The sequence below is a fragment of the Symphalangus syndactylus genome, chromosome 8 (genome assembly GCF_028878055.3).
Source record: "Symphalangus syndactylus isolate Jambi chromosome 8, NHGRI_mSymSyn1-v2.1_pri, whole genome shotgun sequence".
Classification (NCBI taxonomy): Eukaryota; Metazoa; Chordata; class Mammalia; order Primates; family Hylobatidae; genus Symphalangus; species Symphalangus syndactylus.
Window position 1 is genome coordinate 62000597 of NC_072430.2, and position 15368 is coordinate 62015964.

General features: G+C 44.9%; 1 protein-coding gene across 3 annotated transcripts in view; it reads right to left on the reverse strand.

Moving 5' to 3' along the window:
- Positions 1-2171: 2171 nt before the first annotated feature.
- Positions 2172-15368, reverse strand: part of LOC129487856 (putative charged multivesicular body protein 4B-like protein CHMP4BP1) — a 31071-nt gene continuing 17874 nt past the window's right edge. The window contains exons 3-4 of one of the 3 annotated variants that reach the window (XM_063645574.1): positions 5973-6252; positions 2172-3113 (exon numbers count right to left, since the gene is read on the reverse strand). In XM_063645574.1, the coding sequence (XP_063501644.1) occupies positions 2425-2940 (516 nt within the window). In that variant the 5' untranslated portion in view covers positions 2941-3113; positions 5973-6252 and the 3' untranslated portion in view covers positions 2172-2424. Of the gene's footprint in view, positions 6253-15368 lie in introns of those variants that run through there. The other 2 variants (XM_063645575.1, XM_063645573.1) reach the window with 2 other exon arrangements.

A 15368-nucleotide genomic window follows, 5' to 3' on the forward strand; every position in this document is an offset into this window, starting at 1 on the left:
TTACAGATGAGAAAACTATGGTACTTAACTATCTTCATGTTTAAGAAAATAAAGCTAACAATACTAGATACTGTATAATGTTAACAAAGAAGTTTTCTTTTTTTTTGAGACAGGGTCTCACTTTGTCACCCAGGCTAGAGTGCAGTGGCACAATCACAGTTCACTGGAGCCTTGACCTCCTGGGCTCAGGTGATCCTCCCATCTCAGCCTCCCAAGTAGCCAGGACTACAGGCACATGCCACCACACCTGGCTAATTTTTGAATTTCTGTTGAGATGGAGGTTTCACTATGTTGCCCAGGCTGGTCTCAAACTCCTGGAGACAACCAGTCCTCCCCTCCTGGCCTCCCAAAGTGCTGTGATTACAGGCATGAGCCACCGTGCCCAGCCAAGAACACTCTTTTTAACATTGTCCTACAGAGCTGATTTTTCTTGTTCATTATATGAAAAGTAGTCCACTGTAGTAACAAGGAATCTGGTTTACAACTTCTAATTCACTGTCATTTCACCTTACAAATTCTCCTTTACCAAAAAGAAAATGCTACACCTTAGTGACTGGCACCATGTGCTTTTGTAGTATTTAAATCAAATTCTAAAATTTACAAAAGAATAACCTTAGTATATTCAGAATTACAAGAACATTTAGTATGCTCAATGGGATATAAAGCTGAATAAAAACACATCATTCATTCTAGACAGAATAATTCCTTCTGGGGAAGATGCCTAAAATACTGTGTGGGAAAATGACCGACATTTCATTACACAGACTTTTGAACTGTTTTAAATTTTACCATGTGCACATATATTATAAAACTAAGCACACCTCTAGATTCAATCACCAATTTACAGGAAATACAGGACATAAGTGTTGAACTGAGCCACAGATGTAATCATTAAAATCCAGACTCTGAGGAACACTAGAACAAATAACGTGGTTTCTTTTTTTTGAGACGGAGTCTCGCTCTGTCGCCCAGGCTGGAGTGCAGTGTCACAATCTCAGCTCACTGCAACCTCCGCCTCCCGGATTCAAGTGATTCTTCTGCCTCAGCCTCCCGAGTAGCTGCGACTACAGACGCGTGCCACCAGGTCTGACTAATTTTTGTATTTTTTTTAGTAGAGACAGGGTTTCACCATATTGGCCAGGCTGGTCTTGAACTCCTGACCTCGTGATCCACCCGCCTCGGCCTCCCAAAGTGCTGGGATTACAGGCATGAGCCACCGCGCCCAGCCACAACGTGGTTTCTTGAACAAAAAACATTACCAAAGAGAGGTAGTAAAATGGACTATAGACTAAAGCCTAAAAATGGACTATAGACTAAAGGGTTAGACTTAAAGGTCATTACCAACCAACTGCAAGGTAGAGACTTTATATGGATCCTGATTCAAACCATTACTAAAAAACTATGACATCTGAGACAAATGGAAATTTGAATACTAGATACTTGAAGATATTAAAGAATGAAGGGGTGATAATGGTATTGTGGATATATGCATATACAGATATAGTCTGTATCTTTAAAAGACAAGGATTCCTTAACATAAGTTATATATATATGAGTTATATATGTATGTGTAACTCATATTAAAGAATCCTTATCCATATATAAATATATACACACATACACACTAATTTTAAAGAATCCTTGCCCTCTTTCAAAGATACAGACTAGACTGCCAATGAAATAATATCCACTCTGGAATTCGCCTGAGAATAATTCAGGAGGGGGAAGTTGGAGGGGAAGAGTTCAAACAAACTTGGGCATGATTTGATAATTTCCCCTCCTACATGAGTAGAGTGGTTGATAACTGTTGAAGCTGGGTGATAAGTACATGAGGGTTTCTTATATGGATTCCACCTACTTTTGTTTGAAAATTTCCATAGCAAGTTAGAAAGTCAAACGTTTACAACATATTTGTAAGTAAATGAAGAAAAATGGGTCATTTAAAAGTGATAACCACAAACTTAAATGTATTTTAATATTTTCAATATTTAGTTTAATATTTTAGATAACAAAAAGGAATCTGAGGATACTAAGACTCAGATCAATCTAAGGCAATAGATCAATCTGTTAGTTTTGTTAGGTGGGGATAATGGCACTGTGGTTATGGGGGGGAAATATCTTTTTAAAAGACACATACCAATGTAATTAGGGCCAATATGACATATCTAGAATTTGCTTTTTTTGGATTTGCAAACACAGTTTATTTTACAGAAATTCAACATTATAAACAGCAGGCACTTCTCACCCACAGCCCTCCCCAACCCCCTTCACCCGCCCCCGCCCGTCTCACCAGGTGCAGACCATGCTATGCAGAGAGTGAGCAATGCGGCCCTACTGCTTTGGAGTGAGAGTCGAGAGCGATGGAACCTGCCTGCACCACATCCATCCTGCCCGCGCTGGACCCAGCCCAGTTCTCCAAATCCTTCATGTCGTCGTCTTCCTCTTCTTGGCAGGTTTTGATGGTAGGGCTATAGAGGGAACATTTAGTAGAGGGACTGTTTCGGGGCCACTGATTTCCAGCAAATTCTTGTCTAGTTCCTCCTGTTCTAGTTCTTCTAATTCCGCCATGAGCTCATCCTCGTCAGACTTTTCTCCAAACCCTACAGGTTTCGAAATTGCTGTTGAAATCTCCTCCGCAAGTTCTTGCTGGTCAGCAATGTCCTGCATTAACTCATCAACTTTATCGATGTCCACGTTGTCGCGGGCCGCCTTCTTTGCCTTGGCGGCAGAGCCCATGTTCTTGAGCACCTCGGTGTTGGTGTTGGCATTCTCCAGGGCCTGCCGCTGGAACTCGATGGTTGATAATGTGCCGTCGATCTGCGCCAGCTGCTTCGCATACCTCTTCTTACGCTTCAGTGCCTGGAGGGCCGCGCGCTTGTTTTTGGTGCCGTGCTTCTGCTCGATTTTCTTCTCCAGGAACTCCTGCTTCTCGCTTAACATCTCCTCCGTGTCCCGCAGCCGCTGGATGGCCTCCTGGAGGGTCGGGCCGCCCTTGCCGGCCTACCCCCTCCAGCCCCGAACAGCGCTCGCCGCGCCAGCCTTCAACGCCCGCTCCAGCTGGGCTCCCGCTGGGCTTGGGCTGGCTCCGGCGCCCGCCCTCCTCCGCCTCCGTCCTGCCAAATTCGCTTTTTTTAAAGATGAGGACAAGAACAAGTAGGTCAAATGTAGGGGTGGGATAAAACTGGTACAAACATAAGGGCTCACTGACTCTACTTCTGTGTATGTTTCCATTTTAGAAAGTAGTAATAACAGTAGCAGTAAAATAGATTTCAAGGACTTCCTCCACTCATCCAGGAGGGTAAAAAAAGAGAAATAATCCTAGTTCAAGTAAGGGTCAAGTATGGGAGAAGCGGGAGGAACCACTACACCAGGGGTGTCCAATCTTTTGGCTTCCCTGGGCCACACTGAAAGAAGAACTGTCTTGGGCCACACATAAAATACACTAACGATATTTGATGAGCTTAAAAAAAATCACACACAAAAAAAATCTCACAGTGTTTTAAGAAAGTTTACAAATTTGTGTTGGGCCGTATTCAAAGCCACAAGCTGCAGGTTGGACAAGCTTGCGCTACACATTTAACTCACCTGAGTTTCACAAATAATCAGCAGAGGGCGTGGTGAGGGAAGTTTCAACAATGTTCCTCCACTTACTGGAAGCAAAAAAAGTGTTCTGGGAAAAGAATTATTTCCTCCTGCCAGTCCTGCCCTAGACATCCATTTGTAAAGAAACTTTCAACATTTCTCAAGTCCAAGAAGTGGACTGTCAGTGTTTGTTTTGTATGGAACAAAGAAAGCTTCTCTAACATCCTAAGACATACAATTCTGATTATACAGACACAGTTTCTGGGCGTGAAAACAGTATATTTTCATTCCCGGTTTTTTGGCTGTGCTCCAAGATTTCTTTTTTTATCAAATAATCTTTAGCGAGATCCTTTCTTGGGAAGAAGTAGAGGGTTTTTCAAAGACTTTTATGAAAATATTTGCACATACACATAGATATACATTTTAGCATTTCATATAATGATACCAAGTGTTCTTTGAGGTTCTAAAAAGAAAAACAATCTAAAATTACCTAATCCTATAAAATTTCCAATAGAGGCTATCACTACCATATCTAAATCACATAATCGTTTTTGCTGGTAAAGAGAGGAAAGTTAACATGCTCTGTGCACTTACATATGCTAGGCATTTAATATGTATTTTAAACTAAATCTTCCTAACAACCCTAATAGGTGGGTAATATTATTGTCTAAATATTACAGATGAGAAAACTGGGGCACTGAGAGGCTAGTAAGGTGTTAACTTAGGGCACCAAATAGTAAATGGCAGAACCAGGATGTGAACCCCAGCAATCTGACTGCAACATTTGAACTATTCTATGTTAATACTGACATAGGAGTTAAAAAGAAATTACTTGGGCAGATAGGGTACGGGAGTCCTCGGTAAGGTTTCCCTTTTAATGAAATGCAGCCCCAAATCATTTTCCTAACAAACAGCAGCCTATAAAATAGAGCTGCAGACATATATGCTGGCAGTTGTGCCAATCAGGTTCAAAATGGCGGCTCCATCTTCCCTTCTCTGCCAGCCACGTGTACTGTAAAGAGCAGCCAAAATGACCCCAGTCAAGGGGAAAGTACATTTACATAGTAAGATTCGGGTGGGTCTTCCTACAATTGTAGATTCTAATTTACTCCCCTAAACTACTGTTTTAAAACAAATTAAAACTGATTTATGTACTGGAGATAATCAGGTACAGTCTGAAGCTCCTTAGAACAGAACAAATATCTGCATGTTGGGGAATAAAATATATTTTTTTAGAAGACAAATGGCTAAGGTTCAAAAGTAATTCACATTAAAGAATCAGAATATTCTAGTCAAAATTTTAAATTAAAAATTGCTTTCTATGGTAGGCAGGGGAAGACTGTTTCCATTACTATAATTTTGTATAAATTATGGGGAAGTTTTTCTTTTAAAAATCAAGAACAGTGGCCGGGTGCAGTGGCTGATGCCTGTATTCCCAGCACTTTGGGAGCCGAAGGCAGGTGGATCACAAGGTCAGGAGTTCAAGATCAGCCTGGGCAATATACGGTGAAACCCTATCTCTACTAAAAATACAAAAAAAATTAGCCGGGTGTGGTGGCAGGCACCTGTAATTCCAGCTACTCGGGAGGCTGAGGCAGGATAATTGCTTGAACCTGGGAGGCGGAGGTTGCAGTGAGCCAAGATCGAGCCACTGTACTCCAACCTGGGCGACAGAGCGAGACTGTCTCAAAAAAAAAAAAAAAAAAAAAAAAGAACAGCAAAACCTACCCACTGTCTACCCCTCTACTCCTTCACTAAATTATACTTCCTGTCCAGCTATACAGTTACAACTTTTGCCTTCGTGCTGAATATAATTTTTAGGGATAAAGGAAGAACATAAAAATTCTGTCCCAAAAAGAAGCTAAACTCTTCCTGAACTAAGTCTAAGTAGTAGAAGAGATAATTAGAAGCCAACTCTGGCTTTCTTTAAAATATACTTACTTTATTTAAATTAGCATTGGTTAACTTTTAAAAAAAAAAGGGGGGGGGACTTGCTAAGGCTGGTCTTGAAATACTGGGGTTAAAAGATCCTCCCACCTCAGCCTCACAAGTAGCTGGGATTATAGGTGCAAGCCACTGTGACTGACAGCATTGGTTAACTTTAACATTACTGCTTCAGTCACAGCAGTCTCATTCAATCTAGTAAATCATGGGAAGCTAAAGCAAATAAAAGATAATGGTCTCTTTGTGACATTAGTGTTCCACTAAGCTGTTCCTAATTTCTTTTTTACTTCAAAGTATTCTTTACTATAACAAGAAAGTGTTTTGTGTAGTGAAGTTCCTCTGTAAGACTGGCTGGATTTGAATTCCAGCTTCAACACTTAATAGCTAGACAAGCTGTTTAATGAAGAATCAATTTTCTGCAAGAAAAAATGGCCAAGAATATTTACCTCAGCCGGGCGCAGTGGCTCACGCCTATAATCTCAGCACTTTGGGAGGCCGAGGCAGGCAGATCACTTGAGGCCAGGAATTCAAGACCAGCCTGGCCAACATGGCAAAACCCCATCTCTACTAAAAATACAAAAAACTAGCTGGGCATGGTGGCACATGCCTGTAATCCCAGCTACTCGGGAGGCTGAGGCTGGAGAATCGCTTGAGCCCAGAAGGTAGAAGATGCACTGAGTCAAGATCACACCACTCCACTCCAGCCAGGGCAACAGAGGAGAGACTCTGTCTCAAAAAAAAAAAAAAGAAAAGAATATTTACCTCATAGAGCTATTATATATAATAGATAATATACATAAAATGCTTAGCATAAGGCCTAGTCCAAGTTAAGAAATAAATAAAGCTAACTATTAACATTGTCACACCTCACTGTGCAGAAAGCTACCTCCAGCAGGAAAGGGATGTTCCATCTGGACACCATGGAACACATTCAAACCTAGAGGTTTTTTCCATTACAGAAGGTTCCCAATTTAGGATGGTTCAACTTATGACTTTTTGACTTTACGATGGTGCAGAAGTGATACACATTCAGTAGAATCTGCACTTCAAATTTTGATCGGCTTTTCCACTTTGAGTATTCAATAAAGTAAATGAGATATTCAGCACTTTATTACAAGGTAGGCTCTGTGTTAGATGATTTTATCCAACTGTTGACTAATGTTCATATTGTACGAATGTTTAAGGTAGGCTAGGCTAAGCTATGATATTTGGCAGGTTAAATATATTAAATGCATTTATTTTCTTTTTTTTTTTTTTTTTTTTTTTTTGAGACGGAGTCTTGCTCTGTTGCCCAGGCTGGAGTGCAGTGGCCCAATCTTGGCTCACTGCAAGCTCCGCCTCCCGGGTTCACGCCATTCTCCTGCCTCAGCCTCTCCGAGTAGCTGGGACTACAGGCGCCCGCCACCACGCCCGGCTAATTTTTTGTATTTTTAGTAGAGACGGGGTTTCACCGTGGTCTCGATCTCCTGACCTTGTGATCCGCCTGCCTCGGCCTCCCAAAGTGCTGGGATTACAAGCGTGAGCCACCGCGCCCGGCAATGCTTTATTTTCAACTGATTTATCGGGATGTAAGTCAAAAAGCATTAACCAAACCACCACTGAAAGCAACTTCACCACAAAACCACTAGAAGACTGAGGCAGGTGATGTATTGGGCAAAGCAATACTCAGTCCTTTTCCACCAACAGAATATACAGTTCTTAAACTTAGCACAGCTGTGTTTGCCCCCGTGTAATTATGGAACGCAGCGGTCTCCAAAAGCAAAATTTTAAAATTACTTTTTAAATAATGGAAATAATACTTTCAAATATAAGTATTTAAAATGTAAACTATTTTATAGCTAACTTTCTTACATTGTACCCTTTCCTCTCTTCACACATATAGCAAATGTTTTTTGAGGCCAGGCACGGTGGCTCATGTCTATAAATTCCAACACTCTGAGAGGCCAAGGCAGTTCACTTGAGCCCAGGAGTTCAAGACCGGCCTGGGCAATGTGGCAAAACCCTGTGGTGTGCGTATGTACTCCCAGCTACTTGGGAGGTTGAGGTCAGAGGATCACTTGAACTTGGGAGGTCAAGACTGCAGTGTTCACACCACTGCACTCCAGCCTGGGAGACAGAGCCAGATCTTGTCTCAAAAAAAAAATAATAATTTTTTGAGCATCTATTAGGCACCTGGAATACAGTGAACAAACAGACAAAGCCCTCAAGGAACTAACATTCTGGTAGTAAGAGAGACAATAGTCATAATGAGTAAATTCTACAGAGCATGTTTCAAGGAGGTAACTGCTAAACAGACTAGGGTAAGGAAGCTTAGAAGTGCAAGCAAAGAGGGGCAGTTATAATTTTAAGTAGGGTGATCAGTACAGACTTAAGAAGGTGATAGATGAGAAAACATTTTAAGGAAGTAAGGAATGAAGATTTATCTAAGGAATAGCGTTCTAGACACAGGGAACAGCAAATGCAAATCCTAAGGAAAGCATATATGTACCCGATTAACACCACCACCAAGACCTAACAAATAAGCAAAAATGTCAGCCATTGCTGTTAAGTTTCTATATCCCTCTCTCCACACACACACACAAATCTGTGCTAGGGAAGAAAAAAAAAACCTCACTTCATAAAAATTCATTCATTCAACAAATGTTTACCGAACAATACCCATGTGCTAGGTCCCACTTTTCGTGCTAAGGATACAGAGAAGAACAGGACAAGCAATACTTTCTATTCTGTCATAGGAACCTTAGCAAAGAGCCTGAGGTTGAACACAATGCCCATTTACTAAGCAATACTTTTTTCCTACTCCTTGGCTTATTAAGCCTTCACTGATTTAAAAAAAAAAAAAAAGCAGAGATTTGCAGAAATCTTATCTCCAGATAAGTGAGACGATACTGGATACTGTACTCAAAGTATCTCAAAGTCTCTATCTTCAGGTTATAGATATTGGGCCCTTATAGTTTCTTTACCTAGTGCCAGGCACAGTGGCTCACGCCTGTAATCCCAGTGCTTTGGGAGGCCAAGGTGGGAAGATCCCTTGAGGTCAAAGTTCAAAACCAGCCTGGCCAACATGGCAAGGGTTAACCCCATCTTCTACTAAAAACACAAAAATTAGCTGGGTGTGGTGGCACACACCTGTAATCCCAGCTACTCGAGTGGCTGAGGCGTAAGAATCATCTGAACCTGGGAGCAGAGCCTGCAGTGAGCCGAGATTGTGCCAATGCACCACAGCCTGGGTGGCAGAGTGAGACCCTGTCTCAAAAAAAAAAAAAAAAAAAAAAAACAAGGCTGGGAGCAGGGTGGCTCACATCTGTAATCCCAGCACTTTGGGAGGCCAAGGCGAGGTCAGGATCACCTGAGGTCAGGAGTTAGAGACCAGCCTGACCAACATGGTGAAACCTGGTCTCTACTACCAATACAAAAATCAGCCTGGTGTGGTGGCACACACCTGTAATCCCGGCTACTAGGGAGGCTGAGGGAGGAGAATTGCTTGAACCTGGGAGATGGAGGCTGCAGTAGGGTGAGATTGTGCCACTGCACTTCAGCCTCGGTGACAGACAGTGAGACTCCGTTTCAAAAAAAAAAAAAAAAGAGAAAAGTTTCTTTACCTAAAGAACTGACATTTTAAAAGTACTAACATCTATCCCTCCCTCTCACCCAGAGGAGCCAAAACATTGCTATTGGCAGTCTAATCTACTATGCCACAGTACCTATGGTAGCTAAGTAAGAGGTCTCTGCTATCTAAGACTTCATCAGGTGGTATGGGGAAAACATGCATATATATCCTTTCTTCTAATGCTCCCATTTCCTACTTTAAAAGTAAGTACAGGCCAAGCACAGTGGCTCACGCCTGTAATGCCAGCACTTTGGGAGGCAGAAGGGTCTTGGGTCTAACAGTTAGGACCAGCCTGTGCAACATGGTGAAACCATGTCTCTACTGAGAAAAACACAAAAATTAGCCAGGCATGTGGTACACGCCTGTAGTCCCAGATACTCTGGAGGCTGAGGTGTGAGGATCACTTGAGCCTAGGAGGTAGAGGCTGCAGTGAGCTGTGTTGGCACCACCACACTCCAGCCTGAATGACAGAGCAAGACCCTGTCTCAAAAAAAAAAAAAAAAAAAATGTAAATACAGCTTATAACACTACCCAGTGGCATAGAAAATTACTATGAAGTTTTTCCTTAAGTCCCAACCAAAAGCTCATAGTTAAAAATATAATTAAGGACACTTAACATTCTATTTAAAAAATTACAGTTTAAGCAGAATACATATCATGTAATGTATCTGAACCCATTTAGCAATCAGAGAATAAAAAGAAAACACAACAAAAAATATTATATAAAAAGAACCATTAGGTTAAAGGGTACTTTATCAGTTAAAAATATGTTTCTGAATGTTAAGAAATGTATGTGATAGAAAACAGGACCAAAGAAAATTAATGCTAAATTAACCTTATACATGAATATTTTTTTTTTTTTAGAAGAAATGAGGTCTTACTTTGTCACGCAGGCTGGAGAGCGGTGGTGCAATGACAGCCCACTGTAACCTTGAACTCCTGGGCTCAAGCGATCCTCCCATCTCAGCCACCCCCACATAGCTGGGACTACAGGTGCACTCCACTATGCCCAGCTAATTTTTTTTCTAAAGACAGCGTCTCCCTATGTTGCCTAGGGTGGTCTCAAACTTCTGGGCTCAAGCAATTCTCCTGCCTTGGCCTCCCAAAGCACTGGGATTACAGGTGCATGTCACTACACCTGTCTAATTTGTTGGGGTTTTTATTAGAGGTAGGGTCTTGCTATGTTGTCCAGGCTGGTCTCCAATTCTTGGCCTCAAGCAATCCTCCCCACTTCACCTCCTGAAGTGAGGAGGCATAAGCCACTATGCCCAGCCCTAATCTACTTTTTAACTTAAAAACTCCTAAAAAATACATTATTCCCCTGTTTTCGTGTCAGTTCACGGTGACATGTTTATGAGTAGAAGGGTTTCTCATCTACCTTTAACCATCAGTCTTCTGTTACAATTGGCCTAAATAAAATGAAAACATGCCGCCCAACTAGCATTACATTAACTAGCTGTGTAATCCATGCTTTCTAGGTATCATCAGTATGTAAGCGTAGAATTATTTTCTCTACCTACATGTCCTATCAGGCAAATTAGAGCTACCCTCTGTCATTTTTTTACCTATGAAATTAGCAAATACAAAAACTGTGTCAGCAAGGATATGAGAAAATAAGTGTATTGTCCAACTGCAAATACTCTTCGATCCAGTAGTTCCCCTTCTAAAAATTTATCCCACAAAACACCATCTGAGGCCAGGCACGATGGCTCATGCCTAAAATCATAGCACTCTGGGAGGCCAAGGCAGAAGGATCACTTAAGGTCAGGAGTTCAAGACCAGCATGGCCAACATAGTGAAACCCCGTCTCTACTAAAAATACAAAAAAAAAAAAAACTAGCCGGGCGTGGTGGCAGGTGCTTGTCATCCCAGCTACTCAGGAGGCTGAGGCAGGAGAATCACCTGAACTCGGGAGGTGGAAGTTGCAGTGAGCTGAGATAGCGCCACTGCACTCCAGCCTGGGCAACAGAGACTCTGTCTCAAAATAAATAAATAAAAATAAATCTGAATTAGGTTATTCACTGCAGCATTGTTTATAATGGGGAAAAACAAGATAATAAAGACTGCATTTCTCAACCTCCTTTGTATTCAGATGTGGCTATGACACTAAGTTCTAACTAATGAAACATAATTCAAACTGCTATGGAGTGACAGCTTCTAGAAACCTTCCTTTAAAAGGGTAACACAGAACCTCTGCCCTTTCATGCACTCTGCTGCTCGGAATGGGCTGCAATAGCTGGAGATCTTGCTAAGTCAATGAGGACACAGGCAGCATACATAGAGCAGTATTAGTATAGAAAAAGGCCAATCAGAAAAGTGATGGTGGGGGATAATGACCTCACTGAACCATGCACTTAATATCTGTGCATGTTACTGTATCCATTATGCCTCAATTAATTAATTAATTTATTTTTTTGAGAGAGAAGTCTCACTCTTGCTCCCAGGCTTGAGTGCAATGGCTCGATCTCGGCTCACTGCAACCTCCGCCTCCCGGGTTCAAACGATTCTCCTGCCTCTGCCTCCAAGTAGCTGGGATTAAGGCACCTGCCACCACGCCGGGCTAATTTTGCATTTTTTAGTAGAGACGGGGTTTCACCATGTTGGCCAGGCTGGTCTCAAACTCCTGACTTCAAGTGATCCGCCCGCCTCGGCCTCCCAAAGTGCTGGGATTACAGGTGTGAGCCACCGTGCCCAGCCAAATTATGCCTCAATTTAAAAAAAGGAGAGTAAGAGAAAAACAGCACACCATGAGTTCCAGATGAGCCCTAAATCACCTACCCGAACTTTTAAGAGAAAAACTTTGTTGTTGTTTAAGTCACTGTTATTTTAAGTTTTCTATCACAAATACACTCTTCATATACCAATATGTAAAGAATTTTAAAACTACTGTTAGGTGAAAAAAGCAAGCTAATAGTATACAGAGTATGCTACCATACTTGTTTTTTTTAAAAAGGTAGACAGTGGCTGGGCTTGGGGACTCACTCCTGTAATCCCAGCACTTTGGGAGGCCAAGGCAGAATAATCCTTGAGTCCAGGAGTTCGAGACTAACCTGAGCAACAAAGTGAGACTCTGTCTCTACAAAAAAAAAAAAAACTAGCCAGACATAGTGGCGCATGCCTGTATTCCCAACTACTTGGGAGGCTGAGGTGGGAGGATTTCTTGAGCCCAGGATGTTGTGGCTGCACTGAGCTGTGATCATGCCACTGCACTCCAGCCTGGGGCACAGAGCAAGACCTCTTTCTTTCTGTCATATGTACATACATAGAAAGAATCGTATACCGGAAGAATAGATAAGAAACTGGTAACATTGGTTGCTTCCAGAGAGGGGTAAAGTGTGCCCAAGAGACAGGGGAAGGAAGAAAACTTCTCATTTTTTGCACCTTTTGTGTTTGAACCATGTGAACATATTATTCAAAAAGTAAATGTTCTTCCATCCTACTAAACTATACAAACTGTTTTGAAATTTTGGTATATGCAGATTTCAATGATTTGAAGGTTTATATTAGATTTTGGTTTTGAAATACTTCCACACTAAACTAATTACCTAAGAACTACTAGGTACAAAAATAACAAAATTTAAAAATGATGGAAAGGGGGAAAAAAGAGAAGGCTAAGAACTCTAAATCTTTTGAGAGAAAAGGGCAAGAAAACATTTTAACCAAAAAGATAAGTTTTGGGGTCATTTTGCTGCTTGAAATATATATTACATACCCTTTTTTTGTTTTGTTTTTTTTGAGACAGAGTCTCGCTCTGTCACCCAGGCTGGAGTGCAGTGGCTTGATCTCAGTTCACTGCAACCTCCACCTCCCAGGTTCAAGCGATTCTCCTGCCTCAGCCTCTCGAGTAGCTGGGATTACAGGCATGCGCCACCACGCCTGGCTAATTTTTGTATTTTTAGTAGAGATGGGGTTTCACCACGTTGGCCAAGCTAGTCTCGAACTCCTGACCTCAAGTGATCCGCCTGCCTCGGCCTCCCAAAGTGCTGGTATTACAGGCGTGAGCCACCATGCCCGGCCCTGTATCTTTTTTTAATTTCTCATAATTTGCTCTTGGGGTAAAACAAACAAAACAGCTAGCTAAATCAAATCGTCCAACAAGCCTTTTCTCTCCTCCCTTCCTCTCCTTCCTCCCCTTCCTCCCCTCCTCCTCTCCTCTCTTTCTCTCTTTCTTTCTTTCTTTTCCCTCTGTGGCCCAGGCTGGAATCTAGTCCGCTCACTGCCGACCCCCTGCCTCCGGCTCCCGTGATTCTCCTGGCCCGGCCTGCGGGCTGCCTGGGATTGCCGGCGCGCGCCACCACCGCTGCCTGCTTTTTCTCCTTTGGCTGGAGGCGCGGTTTCGCCATGTTGGCCAGGCTGGTCTGCAGCTCCTGACCCCGAGTGCTCTGCCCGCCAAGGCCTCCCTAGGTGCTGGGACTGCAGACGGAGTCTCGCTCACTCGGTGTTGCCAGGGCTGGAGTGCGGTGGTGTGGTCTTGGCTAGCTGCAGCCTCCGCCTCCCAGCCGCCTGCCTTGGCCTCCCACGGTGCTGGGATTGCAGCCCCTGCCCGGCCGCCGCCCCGTCTGGGAGGTGGGGAGCATCTCTGCCCGGCCGCCCCGTCTGGGAAGTGAGAAGCACCTCTGCCCGGCCACCCATCGTCTGGGAAGTGAGGAGCGCCTCTGCCCGGCCGCCCCATCTGGGAAGTGAGGAGCGCCTCTGCCCGACCGCCCCCTCTGGGAAGTGAAGAGCGCCTCTGCCCGGCCACCCATCATCTGGGAAGTGAGGAGAGCCTCTGCCTGGCCGCCCCGTCTGGGAAGTGAGGAGCGCCTCTGCCCGGCCACCCCGTCTGGGAAGAAGTGAGGAGCGCCTCTGCCCAGCCGCCAAGTCTGGGAATAAGTGAGGAGCGCCTCTGCCCGGCTGCCCATCGTCTGGGAAGTGAGGAGCGCCTCTGCCCGGCCGCCCCGTCTGGGAAGTGAGGAGCGCCTCTGCCCGGCCGCCCCGTCTGGGAAGTGAGGAGCGCCTCTGCCCGGCCACCCCGTCTGGGAAGAAGTGAGGAGCGCCTCTGCCCGGCCCCCCATCGTCTGGGAAGTGAGGAGCGCCTCTGCCCGGCCGCCCCGTCTGGGAAGTGAGGAGCGCCTGTGCCCGGCCGCCCCGTCTGGGAAGTGAGGAGCGCCTCTGCCCGGCCACCCATCGTCTGGGAAGTGAGGAGCGCCTCTGCCCGGCCACCCATCATCTGGGAAGTGAGGAGCGCCTCTGCCCGGCCACCCATCGTCTGGGAAGTGAGGAGCGCCTCTGCCCGGCCACCCATCGTCTGGGAAGTGAGGAGCGCCTCTGCCCGGCCACCCATCGTCTGGGAAGTGAGGAGCGCCTCTGCCCGGCCACCCATCGTCTGGGAAGTGAGGAGCGCCTCTGCCCGGCCACCCATCGTCTGGGAAGTGAGGAGCGCCTCTGCCCGGCCACCCATCGTCTGGGAAGTGAGGAGCGCCTCTGCCCGGCCACCCATCGTCTGGGAAGTGAGGAGCGCCTCTGCCCGGCCACCCATCGTCTGGGAAGTGAGGAGCGCCTCTGCCCGGCCACCCATCGTCTGGGAAGTGAGGAGCGCCTCTGCCCGGCCACCCATCGTCTGGGAAGTGAGGAGCGCCTCTGCCCGGCCACCCATCGTCTGAGAAGTGAGGAGCGCCTCTGCCCGGCCGTCCCGTCTGGGAAGTGAGGAAGTGCCTCTGCCCGGCCGCCCCGTCTGGGGCGTGAGGAGCGCCTCTGCCCGGCTGCCCCGTCTGGGATGTGGGGAGCGCCTCTGCCCAACTGCCCCGTCTGGGAGGTCTACCACAGAGGCCAGAAGCAATGTGAGGGCTGGACGTGGTGGCTCACGCCTGTAGTCCCGGCGCTCTGGGAGGCCGAGGCGGGTTGATCACTTCAGGCTAGGAGTTCGAGACCAGCCTGGCCAACATGGCGAAACATATGAAAAATACAACAGACAAACCAACCAACCAACCCAGCAACAACAAAACAGGTCTACCCTGGAGTCATACTCTAATTTTTTCTATTTTCCTCCCTTTCTGATCCTTTATCCCACTTTCTTTTTCTTCCTCTTCCTTCTCCTTCTTCTTTGTCAAATAGAGGATTGAGTTATTATCATTGATCCATACAAAGTCCCTCTCTCATTCATTTTCTTTAATTCCCACTCCCCATTTCTATTCCCCGTCTTCCCATGTGCAACCTTCCTAATATGTTTGATACGCATCTTTTTGTTTGTATG